Source organism: Schistocerca serialis, chromosome 3 (assembly GCF_023864345.2).
Source record: "Schistocerca serialis cubense isolate TAMUIC-IGC-003099 chromosome 3, iqSchSeri2.2, whole genome shotgun sequence".
In the NCBI taxonomy this organism is placed as follows: Eukaryota; Metazoa; Arthropoda; class Insecta; order Orthoptera; family Acrididae; genus Schistocerca; species Schistocerca serialis.
This window is the reverse complement of record NC_064640.1, coordinates 309,304,649-309,325,724: the sequence shown is the minus strand read 5'-3', so window position 1 is coordinate 309,325,724 and position 21,076 is coordinate 309,304,649. Positions and strand designations below refer to the sequence as shown.

Genomic DNA, 21,076 nt, shown 5'->3' with positions numbered 1-21,076 from the left:
AAAACATAATATCAGATCAGCTGCTTTGGCATTGTCCACTAGCACCAGAGGCAACGAGTCAGCAAGTTTAAGGCTTCACCATAAGCAGACCAAATTGGGCAGTCCAGCAGCACGTGGGCCACCATCAGATGGGCACCACACGGGCAATGGGATGGATCCTCATGTTGTAGGATGTGACCATAGGTTAGCCAAGTGTAGCTAATGTGAAGCTGACAGAGAATGGTAGATTTCCTATATAAAGCATGAAGGGAAGACTACCAGATTGCAGAGGTCCCTTTTATTGCTTGCAGTTTGTTCAGGGAAACCAGGGCACACCAATCCATGTTCCAAGCGTCCAACAATTGATGGCACAGAGAAGACCAGAGGTCCAGTACCTGTAGCCCCATCTCCAAAGACTTCATCCTGGTAGCCATTTTGGCTAACAAGTCAGCATCTTCAGTCCCTGGGATCCCCATGTTACTTGAGGTCCAGGAAAACATGACTGACCATCCAATTTGATGGAAGTCAGCAAGGAGATCATCAATAGTCACAACTAGTGGGTGTAGAGAGCAGCACTGGTCAATAGCCTGAAGACTACTCAGCAAGTAACTGCTCATTAAAAATGTCTTGACGGTACAAGAATAAACATGACTGAGGGGTTGAGCAATGGCCACTAATTCTGCAGTGAATACACTGCATCCGACCATTCAGCAGTGAGTGTAGTTCACTGCATTTTGCTTGACCGTAAGCAAGACTGGTTTGTCTGTCAACTGTAGAGCCATCAGTGTATACCACTTCTGAACTCATTAATGCATCAAGGACAACCAGGAACAGGTAGTGAAAAATTATGGGGTCAACAGGCTTTCTGGGACCATACACAACTGCTCCCTGACAAGAGGCAATTTGGGAGGGATTGGAGTTCGGAGCAGAACACTGTATGCTAACTATGATCATGGAACCAGTCCTCAGCTGCTGTTGTGAAAGGTTGATCTCCCTACCAGGAAAAAGAAGATGGTGAGGCCACGTCAACTTGGCATCAAAGACCAACCTCAGACAGTGATATGACTCCACCACATTGAGCAACTGCTTGTTGAGGTAGAATTCTGGTTGCAGGTGGACAGTATGACAGTAACAGAAGCGCATGACACATGTCTTGGCAGCTGAAAATTGACAGCCATGGTGAGAGCCAAGGACTGTGCCTTTAGTACCGCACCCAGCAGTTGGTGTTCAGCGACACCCACAGTTGAGAGTTGAGGAGCAATAGCAGATGCAAACATTGTCAGCATACAGGGAGGGTGAGATCGTAGACCTGACAGCTGCAGATAGATTATTGACAGCCACTAGAAGAAGGGGCACACTCAACACAGAGAACTGTGGGATCCCATTCTCCTGTACACGGGGATACTGTGGGAAGCACGAACTTGAACCCGGAAAGTACAGAGTGACAAGAAGTTCCAGACAAAAATTGGGAGTGGGCTCTGGACACTCCTTTCATGTAGGGTGATGAGGATGTAATGATGTCATGTGGTGTCATAAGCCTTTTGCAAGTCAAAGAAGACAGCAATAATGTGTTGATGTGAGCAAAAGGTGACTGAGTAGCATATTCCAGGAGGCCCAAATTGTCAGTAGTAGAATGGTCTTGGCAAAAACCATCCTGAGTAGCAACCAACTCAAGGTACCAACACAGTGCCAGCTCACTATATGTTTGAGCAATTTGCAGAGAACATTAGTAAGACAAACTGTAATTGGGTGATAACTATCCATTTCAAGGGGTTGTTTATCTGGTTTCAGCACTGGAACAATCACATTTGCCTGCTGCTGAGATGGTAATTCACACAGATACAGTTGAAAATGGCAAGGATGTGATATTGGCACGACACTGACTGGTGTTTGAGAATTTGATTGTGAATGTGGTTTGCTCCTGGAGCCATGTCAGGGCAAAGGGCTAGGGCACTGGGAAATTCCCACTCACTGAATGGAGCATTATATGGCTCTAGACGGCGTGTAGTGAAAGGTAGGTCAATTCACTTCACATGCTGTTTGGAGATACAAAATGCAGATCGGTAGTTCTCAGATGCAGAGGCTTAAGTGTAATGCAGAGCAAAGTGTTCAGCAACACAGTCTGGATCTGTGCAGGCAACACACCAGTCAGGGCAACACAAGGTACACCTGAGGGCAACTGGTGTCTACAGACCTGTCAAACCTTTACCCAAACCTGCAAAGCAGGGGTATGCAGTTCAATGATAGTAACATACCATTCCCTGCATTCTTGTTTCTATCATTTTATTAGGTGGTGGACCTGGGCATGGAGCCATTTAAAGGCAATGAGGTGCTCCATCGATGGATGTCACTTATGGCATTGGACAGCACACCTGTGATCTCTAATGGACACGATGATTTCTGAAATCCACCAGTTACTGTCTTCCAAAGGGGGGGAACTCAAGGAATAATGGATTACTATGCTTGCTGACGATGGAATGGCTGCGGTTGTGCTCTGTACAGTCAGATCGATATCTTCATGTTGTGGGGTGCTAAGGGTGACGGCAGAGGCAAAGACATCCCAGACAGCATTGTTGAGAGCCGACCTGGGTGGACACCTAGGCGAGTGATGTTAAGGGATGGACACGATGACTGTCACACATGTCATCATGGCCTCTCCAAAGGACAGAGGGGAGAAGACCATGGAAAGATCAATTACAGAATAAGATACATATGCCACACTGAAGAGTGTGGGGCACTGGTATTCAAGAGACAAAGATCGAGATTTGCAGCCAGTGGTCACAGTTCCACCCCACAAAGGGTTGTGGGCATCGACATCACCTAAAATGAGGATGGGTGGGGGAGCTGAGAAATCAATGCAGACAATGCAGTCTGAGACACTTCCCCATTGGGAGGGAGATACGGATTACAGACGGTTAAATCCAATGTCATATTGAGTGGCATGTGTTCACTGTAGAGTGTGTCCAGAACTCACAAGCAAACTTTGTCTGACATTCTATCATAGCTCAATTCTTAAAATAGCACCGATAGCTGTAGAGTGTAGGGGTTTGCAATTCGGGGAACCAAGTTTCCTGTGGGGTAATGCAAAAAGCAGGGGAACTGCATAAGAGATGTTGTAGTTGAGCCAGTTCTACTGGAGAATCACACTATTGGCATCCTGTGGGGGCATGAAGAGGCCAAGGAGGGAAATTGTGCCCCAGGGTCACTTGCTGCTACCTGTTGCAACGATACAGCATCAATACATATCAGTTCTGATGTTCGTTGTGTGGAGTCATTCAATGCCACAGGGGCCACCAGGAACTCTGCTTAGAGTACAGAGTTGGAACATGCAGGTTCTGGTGGTATGGGGGCCACTGGTACCTCCTTTGTCTTCAAGGTCTTCCTTTTGTCACTCATTTTCATGATGATTTCACTGTTTGCAAGGACTTGTCTACTGTAGTTTCAGGGACAGAAGACAAATGAGAAGCCCTATGGCCAGCAACCTGTGGCTCCTTCAGCCACTCGCTGGTATCCTGTTGCAGATCAGCAGAATTCTGGGAGAGGAGTGTCCCAAGGGACTGCTCTTTGGTGAGAAAGACTAGAAGAGGGTGTTGCTTGCCCAGCTGTGGGTTGGGGATCAATGGCCCCAGTGGGTGGGGAGTCAATGCCCTCAAAGTGGATGTGGGGGAAACAGAAGGTGGAGGGACCCCAACCACTAGGGCAGTGGGTGTAGTTGAGCAGCCCCGAGGATCCGATATAGAAGGCATGAAGGGCGAGGGTACTGTCACTAGAGAGGGTGACATCTTCGTAGCCGTAGTAAATGTCATTGTCACTTGTATAGGATGCAAAAATTCATATTTCTTCTTGGTCTACTGATAAATGAGTTGGTCCAGAGTCTTTTATTCTTGGATTTTGCTTTCTCTTTGGAAGGTGCTGCAGTCCAGTGAGCTTGTCGACTGGCACTCCCCGCAGTTGAGACAGATGGGTAGTTGAGGCACAAGGAGTGCTCACATGCAACTGACATCCACAATCCCTACAGATGAGGTTGGCATTGCGACATGAAGACATGTGCCCAAATGTCATGCATTTAAAGCATCACATGGCACAGGGCATACAACGTTTCACACCACATCGATATACCATCACCTTGACCTATTCAGGCACTGAATCACCTTCAAAGGCCAAGATGATGGCTCCAGTATTAACTCTATTGTCCTTTGGTCCCCACTGGACACAACGAACAAAATGCACACCCCACTCCAAATTGGCATGTAACTCATAATCGGTCTGCAAAATGAGGTCAAGCTGGAAGGTGATAATGTGTATGATATTAAAAGTGTTATGTCACTTAGCCTGTCACAGGTAAGCAACATCTGCAATTGAGCAGGGGATGCTGTTTTAATTGGGACTGAATTTCTTTTCATTTTTGGAATTGCTGCTACTTCCCGAAACATGTCCTCATAATGTTCTTTAAAAAATAATGGCTTTGTGGCAATAAAGGAATCACTGTCAGTACTAGAGAACACTAGTTATTGCGGGGAGTATTTCTCTCCTTGTCTCTTAGCCCTAAATTCCTCCCACAGCTTAGCCAGGGAAGGAAACATTATGGGGTCATATCTTTCCGCATTGTAGTAATCCTTTCCTCCAGAAGTGACAACTGGGGCCGTGTGGCCACCAGCAGAAGAAACTCTGATCCATATCATTTGTGAGTCATCTGCCTGGGGTGCCGCCCACTCTGAATGGTGGCCCTCCCCATAGGTCTCACCCAGCAATGGCATCCTGGCTAGTAGCACAGAGTTGCCGTGTCCTAGCCACGACATGCAGATACTGCTTGGCATATGCCGGGAGTTCCCAGCTCAGGCACCAATAGTGTGATCCCTGTGTAGTCAGGGGGTACCACCACGCAGGTACTTAATGATACCCCAATGATGGGGTGGCTACCATGTTGGGCTTTGGATGTATTATGTTTGCTAAAAAAGGAAGGGTGCAACAATAGAAAGAGACAAAAGGTGGAATGTACATCACATTGGGTGATATTCTCTGCACAATTGCACTTCCGTAAAATTTAGAAGAGCAATGGTAGGTCAAACCCAACAATGGAGATCATGCTGTGAAGGATGAAAGGTTGTATAAACTCCCAGAAGAGAAAAACGAGTGTCCAAAATTATAAACCAAATGCAAGCACGATCGTCACCAAGAATATCATCCAATGGAAAAGCAAAAGAGGAAAAAGAATAATAAAAGGGTAGACTTGCAGCACAGAAAGGAACATAGTGGTGGCTGCAGACCTGTGGTGGCCAAGCATGCACTTACAAAAGAGATGTGAGCCCACTGAGGGGGCCAGTATATGTACACAGGGAGGGGAGGGGAGGAGATGGTCGGAGAGGGGGAGGAAGAGATGGATAGAGAAAGGGGGAAAGAGGAGATGGACTAATAGAAGATTGGAATAAACAAATAACCAGGCTGGGTACAAAGTTAGTAAAGAAATAAATAAGTGAAGAATAGGAAATATGAACAGGTGTAAATAAAATGGCACAATTCAGGGATGCTAACAGAAATGAGAGAGGGATACAATACAAAAGAAAAAGTAGATGACAATAACTGAAGAAGTTTGTGGGAAGCAATGACAGTCGAGTGTAGGAAATCGACCATGTGCTGCAGAGCAAGTTCCCATCAGTAAAGTTTTGAGTTTATGATACTTTTAGAGGAAGGACTCTTGTTTTGCACACGGAAAAACAGCACAAACAATCATACCACATTGCTACACAGCATGCTCTGCATGAGTGGAAATATGAGGGAACAATTACAGCTAAACGAAGACCAGGCAGATTTCATGTACTAATGGACAGGAACCATCGAGCATTGCAGAGGGCGGTTGTAAAAATTGCATGAAGTCCGCAGAAGCAATCACTCATGAGTTCCAAAGTTCTACCGCAACTCCATCTAGCACAATGACAGTGTGTAAGCAGTTAGGAAGAATAGGATACAATGGTTGAGTAGCTTCTCATAGGCCACACATTTATGTAGTCAACGCTAAATGGTGCTTGATGTGGTGGAGAGAGCAATGCCACTGGATAGTGATTTGGAGTGATGAATCACACTATACCATGTGTCAATCCACTGCATGGGTTTAGGTTTGGCTAATGCCTGGATAAGGTTAGCTGCCAACATGTATGGTGTCAACAGTGAAGTATAGAGGTGGTGTTATGGTATGAGTTGTGAGGTAACGGGTGAATTGTGGTGCCTGAAAATATTATAAGTTGGCGTGGCCGCACGGGCCACTCGGCCAGCCAGGGCCCGGCAGCAAACATGTGGTGCCAAAAGTTAGCCAGACGAGAGGGGTAGCCCCAGCACATGGTCCATCCACGTGGCTGGGAATTCCGCTGTGATGAGGACACTGCTTTGTGTCGATGAAGGAGATGTCTACGCCGGGAGTGCCAAAGATGGCGGACTTTGTGAAACCTTAATGGCAGACATTTCACAGTTTGTACAGAAATTAATAGTAGCCAGATGAACCATGATACCTCAAAAAGAAACCTGTAGATTACCATTATTTGCATGACAATTCTGATGATTTTCAATATCTTTATTGGTTTAAAGTTTAGTATCTGATGGTAAATTATACAAGTAAAACACAGAAATGAATTTCCAAAATATAAACGCTTCAACCAATTTTGTCGATCGCCATGTCTTTAGAAAGCTATTAGTGTAATCCTAAATTGATATGAATTACAGGCATGTAACTTGAATAGTACATGAGTTATTGGAGGTCAAAGTGGCCAATTACTATTGATCGCGTCAGGCCATAAGTACTCCACAGTTACACGAAAAAGCAATAGCAGCATGCTTATAAATATATTCATCTCTGTCTTTGTTTATATCCGATATATACAATTCATGAAGAAATTGGTTAAATATTTACTGTGTTTTAGAAAGCACAGAGACATTAGGCTACTGGCCTACCTTTTGTTCTATTCCTTTGATATATGTTTATTTAATTCATTTATGTATCTAATAATGTGTGTTAGAGCGTGTTTATGGCCCAACCATAGGAATATTTATTTAATTTCAAGTTATTTAAATGTAAATCCAGCATTTGGTATGTGTTTCATTATGTTTGTGTGGGTGCGTTGGCATGAAGACATGGTGCGAGCGCTCTAGCCAATCACAGTGCTTGTGAATGGGGAGACTGGATGGAAGCGAGTTCAGGTGAGGGTTGTATTGTGACTTGCAGATCTTGCAAAGTGCCGCCGTGCAGTTACGCGCGTCCTCTACATGCGGTGCTGTCTGCCAGCCATGCAGCAGCCATGCCACCTGAGCGGCCAGCCAGCAGCCACTAGACTTGGACTCAGTGCAGATTTGACTGTTACGGTGTACACTCATCTTACCTTGTTTACTTGCTCTGTGACTTACATGTATTGTGTCGTCCTAGAAATATATTTGTTCAACTTGACGTTATAACAATTGGCGACAAGGATGGGATTTTTCTTTTTCATCGTTGACCCACTGGTTTCCATGGCTACTTTAGAGCAACTATTGCAAGGTCTCACTGAACAGCAAACGCTTCTCACATCTGTGGTTCGTGATTTCGTTGCGGCATCAAATGCGGGGCGTCTCTCATCATTGTCTATACCTCCTTTTCCTCCTTACAACAAGACGGCGGAAGACTGGTCTGATTACGAAAAACGTCTTCGATAGCACTTCTTGGCATTTCATGTCGCGGACGAACAAACATGTAAGTTTCTGTTCCTTTCATGGATTTCATCTCAAATGTATTGACTGTTGTTGCAACTGGCTCCTTTGAAAGATCCTGCGTCTTTGTCCTTTTCTGAAATGTCCGTCTATTTTCAAAAGGAAAAGCATGTGGTAGCCTCTCGTGTTGCCTTTTATAGTTGTCAAAAACAACTGCATCAATCCTATCGTGCTTGGGCTGCTGAACTTCATGGCCTCAGTAGAAAGTGTCAATTTGTTACTGAAGTTCACAAAGAATCCTACGCCGATTCCATGGTATGGGACACTATTACCCGATCGGCACCCAACAAAGAAGTTAGGCAATGTGCCCTTCAGTTGGCAAATCCGACCCTAGATGAAGTCCTATCCATCGCTCAGACTTTTTTAATTTCTCGCGGCGCTGGGGCACAAATAGAGGCATGGGGTGACATCGGGGAAGTACAATCTCTGTGCGCTGTTGACGAAGCGTGCGGCGTCCCCCTGCCAGCCAACATGGCTGCTGTACGCTCCCAAGCGCAGCTTCGGCCTAACCGTAAACAAACCTCTAAGAAACTGCAGCAAAACCCACGGCAACTTCCTTCATGTTCCTGGTACTTAACCCGCCTTTCGGCCTCTATCAATACCAACGATTGGCATTCAGGGTTGCCAGGGCCCCTGCTCTCTTTCAGCGATTCTTGGAGCAATTATTGCTCCCTGTCTCTGGGTGTATAAATTACATGGACAACATTGTTGTCACTGGCTCCACCACTGAAGAACACCTTCAGAATCTCCGCACTCTTTTTCATGTCTTACACACTGCCGGTCTTAAGTGTAACCTCCAGAAATCAAAATTTTTTCAGGCATCTAGCACGTACTAGGGGTTTCAACTCTCTCGGGATGGTATTCGTCCACTTCAGCAAACTGTCGCTGCGATCAATGCCCTTCCTCGCCCTACATCTGTTAAAGAACTGCAGGCCTTCTTGGGGAAAATAGCATACTATCACAAGTTTTTACCGTCTGCGGCTTCGGTGGCTCAGCCGTTGCATCGCCTGTTGCATAAAAGCGTGCCTTTTCACTGGTCCGCGTCATGCGAAGCGGCTTTCCAGAAATTGAAGACTATGCTGAAACAGGCCTCGTGCCTGGCTACTTATCGACCTGGCCAACATCTTGTTCTTGCCACAGACGCCTCTCAATACGGGGTCGGTGCAGTCCTTGCGCACCGTTTTTCTGATGGCTCGGAACAACCCATTGCTTATGCCTCCAAAACACTCACGGATGCCTAACAAAAGTATTCTCAAATTGAGAAAGAAGCTTTGGCCATTATTTATGCTCTTCATAAGTTTGGTGTTTTTCTCTATGACTCAAAATATCATCTTGTTACGGATCACAAACCACTTGTTTCCTTGTTTCATCCATCAACGTCACTTCCCGACAAGGCTGCACACTGCCTCCAGCGTTGGGCTCTTTACTTGTCTCGTTTCAATTATGAGATTCATTTCTGGCCAACGGCTCAACATGCAAATGCTGATGCTCTGTCTCGCCTTCCCATGGGTCCTGATCAGGCATTCGATAGGGACGAACTTCTGTGTTTCCACCTGGATGTTGCTGAGCAGCGGGTTGTGGACGGGTTCCCCATCACTGGGGACAGGTTGGCGGCTGCTACGGGTTCTGACCCTACCCTCTCCAGGGTTTTACGCTGTATTCGGAAGGGTTGGCCAGATCGCCCGTCCGCTAAGACTTCTGATCCGTTGCAGAACTACTACGCTTTGCGCTACCGCCTCACGGCTAGGGATGGTGTTATCCTCCTCTCCATTGACAGTGCTTCGCCGCGTGTTGCGGTACCTGCGTCTTTGCGTGCTTCGGTCTTGCGCCTCCTTCACCAAGGGCACTGGGGTGTGTCTCGCACAAAATCTCTGGTGCGCCGTCATGTGTACTGGCCTGGCATCGACTCTGAAATAGCACACATGGTTGCTGCCTGCGGCCCTTGTGCGTCACAGGCCGCTGCCCCGAAGTCATCTTTGTCACCGTGGCCTTCGCCTGAGAAGCCCTGGGAGCGCATTCATGCTGACTTTGCGGGACCTTTTTTAGGTACTTATTGGCTCCTCGTAATTGACGCCTACTCTAACTTTCCTTTCATTGTCCGTTGCACGTCGCCTAGCACCGCGGCAACCACCAATGCTCTAGCTCGCATTTTCTCTTTGGAAGGCTTCCCTCTACTGTTGTTACTGATAATGGTCTGCAATTTGCCACTTCCGATTTTGTGGATTTTTGTGCCTGTCACGGCATCATGCATGTCACGGCTCCTCCGTTCCATCCACAGTCAAACGGTGAGGCTGAACGACTGGTCCGCACATTTAAGGCTCAGATGAGGAAACTCCTGACTTCTTCTGATGCCGATGATGCACATCTCCAATTTCTGGCTTCTTACCGTTTCACCCCCACGGGCAACCACAGCCCGGCTGAGCTCTTACATGGCCGACAGCCCCGCACGCTACTTCATCTTCTGCAGCCTACCACCTCACGGCTGCGGGTGCCTTCGCTTGGCCGGTTCACCGCTGGCGACCTTGTATGGGTACGAGGATATGGCAGACGGCCAAAATGGAGTTCTGGCCGCATCTTACGACACCGTGACCGATTCCTGTATGAAATCCATATGGACACGGGTGTTGCAGTGCATCATTCGGACCAGCTTCGGCCTCGTGTGCCGGCAACGCCTGTTCTGAATGCTGCTACACCACCTTCGGCTCTACCTGACGCTCGGGATCTTGGCACCTCCCATTACTCACAACACAGCCCTCTCACCATTGCCTCAGTGCCAGCACAAGAACGGACACCACCAGGAGACCTGCCCATGCAGGAACCGGATGACCATCATCTGTCGGAGCAACTCTACTCGCCTCCTTCTCCTACGGACGCCGACACATCGCCCATGTCTCCTGTTATAACAACCGGATTTGCTGCCACAGGCAGATTGGTGCACGGGGCCCCAGCAGATTCGACCCCTAGGTCTCCTGTCATCTTGACCTGTTATCATCGGGGACACTTCCGTCTGTGGGAAGCCTCCTCCTCGAGACTTTACGGCCAGTCAAACAACACCTACGGATGTTAGCAATCTACGGGCCACCTCCATCAAGACCAGTGCAAAAAATTCAAAGGGGGGAAAAGTGTTGTGACTCACCGATCTTTCAAAGTGCCGTTGCGCAGTTACGCGAGGCCTCTACATGCGGCACTGTCTGCCAGCCATGCAGCAGCCCCGTCACCTGAGCGGCCAGCCAGCCAGCGGCCGCTAGAATTGGACTCAGTGCAGATTTAACTGTTACAGTGTACACTCGTCTTACCTTCTTTACTTGCTTTGTGACTTACACGAATTGTGTCATCCTAGAAATATATTTGTTCAACTTGACATTATAACAGGTTGCTGGTAGGATGAGAGAGGACAGGGGCAGTTCGGGAGAGTGTGGCACGAGGGACAGGACGGGAGGTGCTGGACGCGACAGAGCGATGGACGCACAGTTGCGAGAGGGGCTTGGAGAGTGTGGAGCAGTTTATGCGTTAGAAATATTTCGTAGTGCAGACTCATGCACTTGTGAGATTTCCGAGGTTTCTACAGTGAAGACGTAGTGTGTGTTTAGAAGTGAATATCTTGTGAGCTTTGTTGTTGTTCATAACTAATTACGTGCAGTAGGAATCTATTGTTTCCCTGTTATTCAACTTATATTTTATTTAATTGCTGGACCACTGACACCAATAAGTGTTTTGCAGAAATATACCGCATTCTCAAAAGTACTTCTATCATACTTATCATTTAAAGTCATTAAGATAGTACCTGCAGATTTTATTAAATTGCAATCTTTCATTCATAAATTTATATGCTACTTTCATAATTCACAATTGCCGAGCGATAGAAACCTTTGACCATTCGATTCATGTGCGTATTCTTATAGTGTACTGAAGACTCTGCAGTATTTGGCCTGTAATGCGGCAACTACGTATCCCAGTCGCTAGACAACAAAACCAGCCAAAACTTTTAATATCGCAACTCAGAGTCTGTAGGTGTGTAGTTATTTGAAAGCCCGCAGGATGTGCTTTTCGTGGTTATGGTGTGGGCCCTTGTTGCGCTTAAGAAAATATTAAATGCAGAAGGATATGAACACATTTTACAGCTGTGTGCACTCTGTACAATTCCGTGACAAAGACTGTTATCAGCATGACAACAGACCCTGTTGTAAAGCACCATCTGTGAGGCAACAGTTAGTGGACAATAACATTCCTGAAATGGAATGGGCTGCCCAGAGTCCCGGCTTGAACCCAATGGAATGACTTTGGGAACAGTTAGAATGTCATTCATTTCAGACCCCAGTGTTCAAGATCACTACCTTTTCCGGTTTTGACTCTTGAGAAAGAATGAGCTGCCATTCCCCCAGTTATTCAGACAGCTCATTGGATGTGGGGCTACAGAGTTCAAGCTGTCAATGGTTAAGTGTAGAAACACCCCATATTAATGTCCACTAATAGGTGCCCAGATACTTTTGATCAGATAGTGTGTATGCGCATAATTCTGTAAGTGTTAAGCGAGTTGCAAACACAATACATAAGACAGATAAAGAAAAATCAGAATTTTGACCCATAAAAATGACTGCAACTAACATGGGACAATAATTTCCTGATTGGTTAGTGCCGAGATTGTCCGGCAACCTACAGAAATTCCCAAATATTATAATTTTTGCATTAAAATAATACAACAATAAAATTACAAGTGGCTGCTCTGCCTTGCCTTCACCATGAATATGAACCCTGAAGATGTCAAAATATTCATACACGTAACTGTGTATGAGAAGATAATCCTAATGAGCTCCCAAAGAAGAATTTTTTAAGTTGAGAAGTATGAGATCCCATGCCAGCATTTTAAGCTGGTATCAGCATAATTACAGTCCCAGTAATTTACAATTTTTAGATTTTTCTTTTATGTTTTGTGAGGATACTGATATTTGCAGTAAGCCATATGACTCCTAACATTTCATCAGTTTTCACTAAGGAAATATTCTGAAGAAGACTGATGTATGACAAAACTTCTGACAAATATTTAATAGACAATATAAATAAATGAACACTGATATTGAGAATATAAGCAGCACTGTACTGTATATTTTGGTATAGAATGCATAATATTTAAAAGTGGAAATGTAAGGAAATAGAATTACAACAACCAGTATGATTGGCATCAGAATATTTTAAGGTGTTATGAACCTACCTTTTTCACTGGAATCACATGCACAGCGTGACTGTTCATCTTTCAATTGGTAGTTTGCTATATTAAGATTTTCAGCAGTTACTGATGGTTGAGAAGATGGCACTCTAGGTGTTGGAACAGGGATGGCTGTACGTTTCTTTCGCATCCTTTTATGTGGAGTAGGCTTTCGATTTACTTTGCAGTAGGCATCTGCTGCTCTCTGCCTTCGTTCAAGAGAACTCCAGTCACTGTCAGAATCAGAATATGCTGGAAGAGAAAATTGCACATCACACATGAAATTTGTATCACACGATCCATCATTACAGCATGCAAAGAGAAATGACTCATCTATAATCAACTATCAAAGTTCTCTCAGCCTGACCACTAGTATCCTAATAATAATGTAGAGCAGCAATGAGTCATAATATTCACGCAATACTAACCGCACCAGTCAGTTTACATGCACAGTCAAGGTGGAGTATTGATATGTGGTAGCTGGGATTGCCAGCAAATGCAAAATCAAGGTTCTGAAACAATAAAAAAATTGAATAAAAGCTTCTCAGTTTTCAAGACACGTCAGTTTGAATAAAATTCTTGAGCTTTTGATGCCCATCTCCCACACCGTCATCAGGAGTAAAAATCACTGGCTACTGGGGCTGGCATGGATTTCCACTGGTATACATAAACAAAAATCGAGAATTTTATTCAAATTGACAAGGCTTGAAAACTGTAAAGATCCTATTCAGACACGCCATCGCGAAAGACTCTGAGAACATATAAAAAGTTGAAAAAGTGCTTTGTCATGAAGAAGATAGTGATAAAATGTGCCATATCTATAAGCTGCAGGTGGGTATCCCAGCTACATAATATTCACTAGAAACAGTTGCATATAATGAATACTTAGAGGCCAGTAACATGGAAACAACCATTCCAAAGAATATATCACAGAGTGATAATTTAGAATAAGTTTGATGGCTTTAAATCTCCACACTGAAGAAAGTGTTGTGATACTCTTGAACTATTACTTGATACCATTACAGACACTTGAGAAACAGGCTCATTAACTCATAGACTGAGAATGCTCTGTGCAGTCACAATCACTTCAAATTGCAATGACGCCATGTAGTTAGGGGTAGACTCGAACAGAGCATTAAGTTATATGGTACTGCAATGCCTGTGTTATTCTGATTACGATGCAAAGTTCCTTTGAACATGTATACATGTCCAAAGGAAGAGGCACTGCGGTCACTACAGCTGTTATGAAATACATTAAATGTATTCACAATTGCGAATAAGGACAACCATCAGCTGTTCCTTTGGACACACATACACGTCCAAAGGAACTTTGCATTGTAATCAGAATAACACAGGCATTGCAGTATCGTATTTCTCTGCCGATACCAGGCAAACGACTTTCAAGTACAACATCTGACGTGTGCAGGAATATACATAATGGATGTACGAGTACAGGTCATAGACACATGGTTGACAATTTATGGCCGTGAGTCACACATGGATAGTCAAATGGTAAGGCGACCGCTCGCGATAAGTGGGAAATCTGGGTTCGAGTCCCGGTCCAGCACAATTTTTCATTGTCATCATTCCACTCTACAGCTGATGGTTCTCCTTATTTACAACTGTGAATACATTTAATGCATTAAGTTATTGTCCTAATGGGTGGGTACCATTTGCAAACATATTCATACTTTGGTGAAGTAAGAGCCTCCATACACTAGCTATAAATATTACTAAATTAAAGTCCCCAACACATTTTTATGTCTGTATGAGAAGCCTAATCTCAGGAACTACTGAAGGGATTTTGATAGTTTCCACAAATAGACAGACTGATTCATGAGGAGGGTTTGTATATATAATTTTTTACCACTACACCAGACAAATCATCTGGACATAGATACTAAATGCTACCTGTGCGAACCTGGGCAGGTTGCTAGTAGTATTGAATCAAACAGATCTTGAAAGTGTCTGTGCGATATGGCAGTTGGGAATGTCTATGATACCCTACTGACATGTAAATCCACCATGCCTTGTGATTGTTCAGGAAGAAACTAGTCAATCCACTCTGGGACACAGCTTTACTTCCATAGTTTTTCAAACAAATTACCTCATCATAAACTGATGTGAAACTCATCAAAAAGATCACTTTCAATCAACACTCCACTGCCTGTCTTGATAAAATTGTTGTAATCAAAGGTGTACAAAGTTATAATGTATCAGTGTTTGGGCAGCTGTTGCTGTGGATGTCTTTGCAACCTTGAATCTTCATAAATACTTCACAAAACTACTTACAGATACTTCTTCATATCACTGTGGGTTGTGGTGCTTGTTGGGACTGGCGCTGGTTGCCATCACAATGTGCACTCATCTCCCCAACATCGCTACCATTAACATGTTGCTACAATAGAATTTGTAACTTCTGACTAATGGGCTAGTCAATTATGTTTGAGGCATCAAAAACATGTGCTCTATATAACTTTGCTTCACTTCACTCTCCACAGAATATGTGCCAGAGCACCACTGTTACAAATAATTTCACAGGCAGAGTGCAGTATCTGTTAACATACGAACAAGCCTACTTCTTTAATCAGACTAATGAAACATACCTGATGAAGCAAGGCAGGGTACTTTACATCCATGCCCAGCATTTTTTAAATGACTCCTAGAACAGTGTGAGACATTATGACTTCTTGTGGATTTATGTAAACATTTGAGCTGCAGGCCTTACTTTTTGAAAATTTGTTGTAGTAGTTGTGGGTAACTGTAAAATGTCATATTTAACAACAATTACTTTAATGTTTTGTGTCCTTACCTTTCAAAATTTTATGATGTTTCTTGTTAGGAGGCCTGTGGGTTTCCCTAGTCCAATTTTGGATAAAAGTACTGTTGCATCCAGAGAGCAGTGGTCCATATAATTGGCTAACTGTGCTGTTGGCTAATCAAATATTTTGAAGAATTATGGAACTCAGTAAATGAAATATGAACAAACTTAGGAGGCAAAACTTGAACAATAAACTTTACTGCTTATCTGAGTGAAATACAAGTCCAGGCCCAGGCCTGACCAAAACGGGGTCCCTCTGATTCACTGTTCCATTACTAATTGAACCCTCGCCGGCAACGCACCATTACTTTATATTCTGTTGTGGGTGCAGTGCTTCCTAGCCTACGTATGCACATCTAGCCAATGCCCAATGGCACTTTACCACATGGAGTAATATCTACATTTGGCTAACGTCCTTCCTCTTGTGTTTTCTTTGTATTCTGCAAGGGTGATTGTTTGCTCTGGCTACTGTCATTGCCTTTTAGGCACTGCATTGTCCATGTATGCGACATCTCCCCCTCCCGCCATGGAGAAAAATTTCTAGGTGCTGTCCTCAATTACTACATATTGTTGCACAAGTTTTATTTGGTTATCTGAAAGAAATACATAACTGGTTTACAATAATAAACACTACTCTGATTACAAACCCTTTCCTGGAAGAGATACACATTTACTTACTTTACAATATGTGGAAACTTCCCACCATGATTACAATTCTATTGCCTGGAAGAGATACACATTTACTTTACAATAAAGGGACACTTTCCACCATAATTACAATTTTGCTTTTAATGTTTACACATTTTAGTTACAATACTTAGAGGCTGTGAATTTTCCATGCCTCTCAAATATCTAACACACTATATTCTTATCTGGGCACTGATTCACAATAGTGTTTGTAACACACATTTTTCCGTAGCAATTGTCACCTCTTGTCTTGAACACAAGTTAAGAACAGTCCTTACAACAATTACAGTACCTACAATGACAATGTATAATCACTATAAATACTATACCAGAGCCCAAGTAACTCTAGAAAGAGAAATGATTTATCAAGAAGTTGCTGAAGGCACTTCCCTCCTGAAATTCAACTTCAATTTTCAGTTCATCAAGCTTACGCAACACAGCTGTTAGGGCATCTAACTGCCTAACCACATGCTGTATTGGCAGTTCCAGTTGATATTTTTTTCTTTCATTATTTACTATGCAGCAGGCAATTTCCATCTTCAAGTTTGGCATGTCATTCTTGTTCACATTATATACTCAGACTACATCACAATATGAGTAGCATATCCCCAACATTTACCTAGAAGTTTTAACTTTCTTGTGCCTCGGAGAACAGTATCTGTGGGCTTACCTACGTGACAGGTGTGGTTATGCATTCATCCATTGGGGAAATAAACAGCCGTTCATTATTACTCATTGGTGTTCACAGATTCTTGTTTAACCTTTAACTGCACTCACCATTTAGACTGATGTTAGTAATTTTGTGGGGTAGTTTTTGACCCGAAAAACGAAAACCACCTGAAGCCTATTTACTTCTGTTTCTCTAAACTACTATTAAGGAATCAATGGCTTTTATTTATGAAAAATCAATTTTTATTATGAGAGAAAACATTATCAAACCAACAACTAATGCTTCTACATTAACGCTGCCTTCTTAAATAAACATTTTAAAATTAACTTAAAAAAACAAAGAAAATTTACTTTCACAGTGTTCAGGAACATGATTTGTGATCAAATAATGATTAGCTACATAAAATATAAAGAAGAAAATGACTCCAAATTTAAAAAACCAAAAAATTACAGTAGGTACATGAATGACTCAACTGAGCACTTATTTTCATTGACCACAGTGAAGACACACTTTTTTCAATATTTTTGACATTTAAAACATTTTTCGGTAGTTTTTGTGTATTTCAGGTGTGAACATAAGTGGCATTGTGACATCTTTGACTTTTCTGGCTGACTCGGTCTAGTTTGGGCTTGCAGTGCAGATCTGCCAACCATGCTATCAGTTTTAATTTTTTTGCAAAAGAACTTCAAGTTCCTAGGATAATTTTTGGAATTTATTTTACTCTTTTTCATATTTGCTTTGATCAATGCCATGTTGAGTTGTTTTATAAAATCTCAGTGCATCACCTTGCTTTTCTCATTTGATGCTTTCTACATGATGAAACTGTCTACTGTAAATATGTTCAACAATGCTCCAAATACCATTGTTGGCCAATGCCTCGATCTTCTCAGCAATGAATAATTTGCACTTTCCTAATCAAGTGCATCCACACCGCCTTTAGTTAAATTATAAAATTTGATAATTCCAGGTTTGGGAGATTATGAATTAACCTCTGGTGTGTTGTGCATCAATGATACTAGAACAACTGTTATTCCTTTTTGGTACATAAGATACCATTAATGAATTCAAACAATGATGAGTCAAATCATACGGATTTCTGTGGCTGAAATTCTCCAGGGATTGCTCATTTATTTCTTTACTTACTTATTTTTTTGCACTATTCCGACATAAGTAAGCCCACATTGTTTCAAAGCATCTATTGTCACCAGTAATGTTCCTGTTTCTCTGAAAAATATGTTCTATCAACCTTAGAATGCTTTTTGTGGGGAGTGATTGTGAATTATTTCTCGATGATATCTGTCCTTTGCCTGAATGTAGGAAAGCTGACAATAAGTAATGAGTCTTTGCAATGCATAAGCACACAATTTGCAAACTGTATTGTCCAGGCTTTGATTTCAGTATTGACAGAAACAATGTCATCTGAAAGGCACTAACATTTCATATACAGTTGCATATTTGGAGTAAATATAAGAGGCTTCACAGTTTTCTGTAAACTTATCAAACTCATTCAAAATAAGAGCTTGATAGTCAAACCCTTTCAGGCTTCTCATGTCTTTATGTCATCAAATCTCATAGCAGACAAAATGAATTAAAACCTGTTTTATTTCATTACAGCTTTGAAAACATTACATCCTGTTCCATTGATAGCCCATGAGTTTCATACATTTTCATGATTAGATTCAATTATACCAATAAGAAATAAAAGGACAGTCAAATGAAAACCGAACACCCACCACAACAGGACTGTGGAATGGTTCCATTCAAAAGTAAGCACCACAGGTGTTACAACATTTGTCACACTGGGAGATGAGATGACCAGTTCCTGTTTTGTGAAATGTAGCTGGTCACTGAAGGATCCACAACTGCAACCACTCTTGCATGTACTTGTCTGATTGAAACTGATGTGCACGCGTCTTCCTTCTGGTCACCGAAGATGTGAAAATCACATGGCAAAATAGCAAGGCTGTACAGGGGATGTTGCAGTGTTTCACAAACAAATTGCTGACGTATGGCCTTTGTCCAATTGGCAGTGGTGGGGCGGGGGGGGGGGGGCGAGGTCAGCCAATAGCCCGCTGACAAGGGCCGCACCACGACAGGAGTGCCCTCTCGCTGAAGAGAATATAAGCGCCGCTCCTTCCAGCCTCGGCCGTACAGTATTAGCACAGTACTAGGAGAGCACTACGATAGCAGTGTGATCCATATCAATTGCTTACATGGACCTTGTATACAGCAAAGGACTTTGATTGCATGTTGCCCATCGCTTGCAACACTATTGTAAATAGAAGAAAGACATGTACGGACATTGGTTTCAGTTGGATGAGGACATGCAAGAGTGGATTTAGTTGTGGATCCACCAGTGGCCAACCACATTGTACAAAATAGGAATTGATTGTCTTGTCTCCCAGTGGGATAAATGTCTGTGATTATTTTTGGATGAAACCATTCCATGGTCTCATTGTGGCAGGTGTTCTATTTTCATTTGACTGCTTCTCATAATATCCCTAGGAAACCCTTCATTTCAACTACATTAACACGGTTACTATAAACAGGAAATGCACAACTCGCAGTCTTTTCTAAAAGTTCTATTATCTTTTTCATTGGTTTGTATTATTATATAAGCTACTATATTGTTGTCAAAGAGAAAAGACCATGACTCAACAGGTGACAAGTTAGCGTTTTTTTTGTTTTTTTTTTTTTTTTTTTTAAAAAGCAGGACCTTCGAGACCAGGGAGAGGTGGGGAGGATTGTGCCAGCCACTTTATTTCATTTGTCACTTGTATACATTATCAGATAGTCATACTCCTCATTAACCTGGACAACTTGTGCGAAATACTAGCTACCCACGTTACAGGTTTATGGTCAGCAAATATCACAAACTTTCTGCCAAAGATGTATGGTCTAAAGAATATGACTGTCTAACAAATGGCTAAGATCTCCCTCTCAAAAATACTGTATCCTATTTTTGCTTCATTCAGTGTCCTCGAGGCTTATATGACTGGTAGGTTGTTTCCAATCTTTCCTTGACTTAAGATTGCCCATATAGAAATCTGATTGGCATCTGCACTGATTACGGTGGGTCTGGCATCAAACCCTTGGCTGACAGGATAACACACAAATAACACATTTCATTTCGCAAAAATTCACTTTTGTCAACCTGTAGCTTTAGACAGTGGAGTCTAAGCCTTTTAAACACTTCCATTAGTCACACATTATGTTCCTCTAAGGAGAAGCCAAATATCACTATGTCATCCAAGTAGATGAGAAATTTGTCAGTTTATAACCATGTCTACACAGAGGTCATCAATTTCTGAAACATACTTGGAGCTGTTTTAAGGGCCATGAGCATTCATCTGTATTTGTAATGCCCATACAGCAAACTAAAAGACATATTTTCTTGATACTCTTGGTCTAATAAGACCTGCAAATAGCCTTTTGTTAAATCAAGGATTGAGAAGTATTTTGCTCTTCCTAAACTGTCAAGCATTTCTTCTATCCTCAATAATGGGTAAATTGAACTCTGGAAAATTTCATTAAGTTGCCTACAGTCAGCAACCATACACTATTTTTGTTTTTGACTGGCATCCATCTCTTTAGGAATCATTATCAATGGAAAGTTTCATCCGCTATGATATCAACATCCAACATTTTTTGTATCTATTTCTACAGTACCTATTTTTGTGCTTGTGGCATTCTATAGGGCCATGAACAAATCACCCTGAAAAATATCGCTATATGTGGTGCATAGTTCTGTAATGGCTACTTTCTTTTTTGTGTTTAAATGAAAACACAGATTTTTCTTTCAGCATACTTATTTGTGCTTTCAATTGTGGCTTGTTTTAATTTAGGTCGCTCATTCTGAATAAGCCCTGCTTCAGCACTCCTTCAGTTATCAACTGTGGGAGTTCTATTGACACACTCTAATTTGTAGTGTTCAGTACACTCATTACGCACTCTCTCGGCTGCATTTTTACCAATGGCTCAAGTA

At 42.7% G+C, this 21,076-nt stretch overlaps 1 protein-coding gene across 5 annotated transcripts in view; it reads right to left on the bottom strand.

Annotated features, from left to right (window-relative positions):
- LOC126470106 (rho GTPase-activating protein 190) overlaps positions 1–21,076 on the bottom strand; it is a 293,491-nt gene that overhangs the window by 72,382 nt on the left and 200,033 nt on the right. For all 5 annotated transcript variants that reach the window (XM_050097683.1, XM_050097685.1, XM_050097686.1 and 2 more), the window contains one exon: positions 12,920–13,165. In XM_050097683.1, the coding sequence (XP_049953640.1) occupies positions 12,920–13,165 (246 nt within the window). The remainder of the gene's footprint in view (positions 1–12,919; positions 13,166–21,076) is intronic.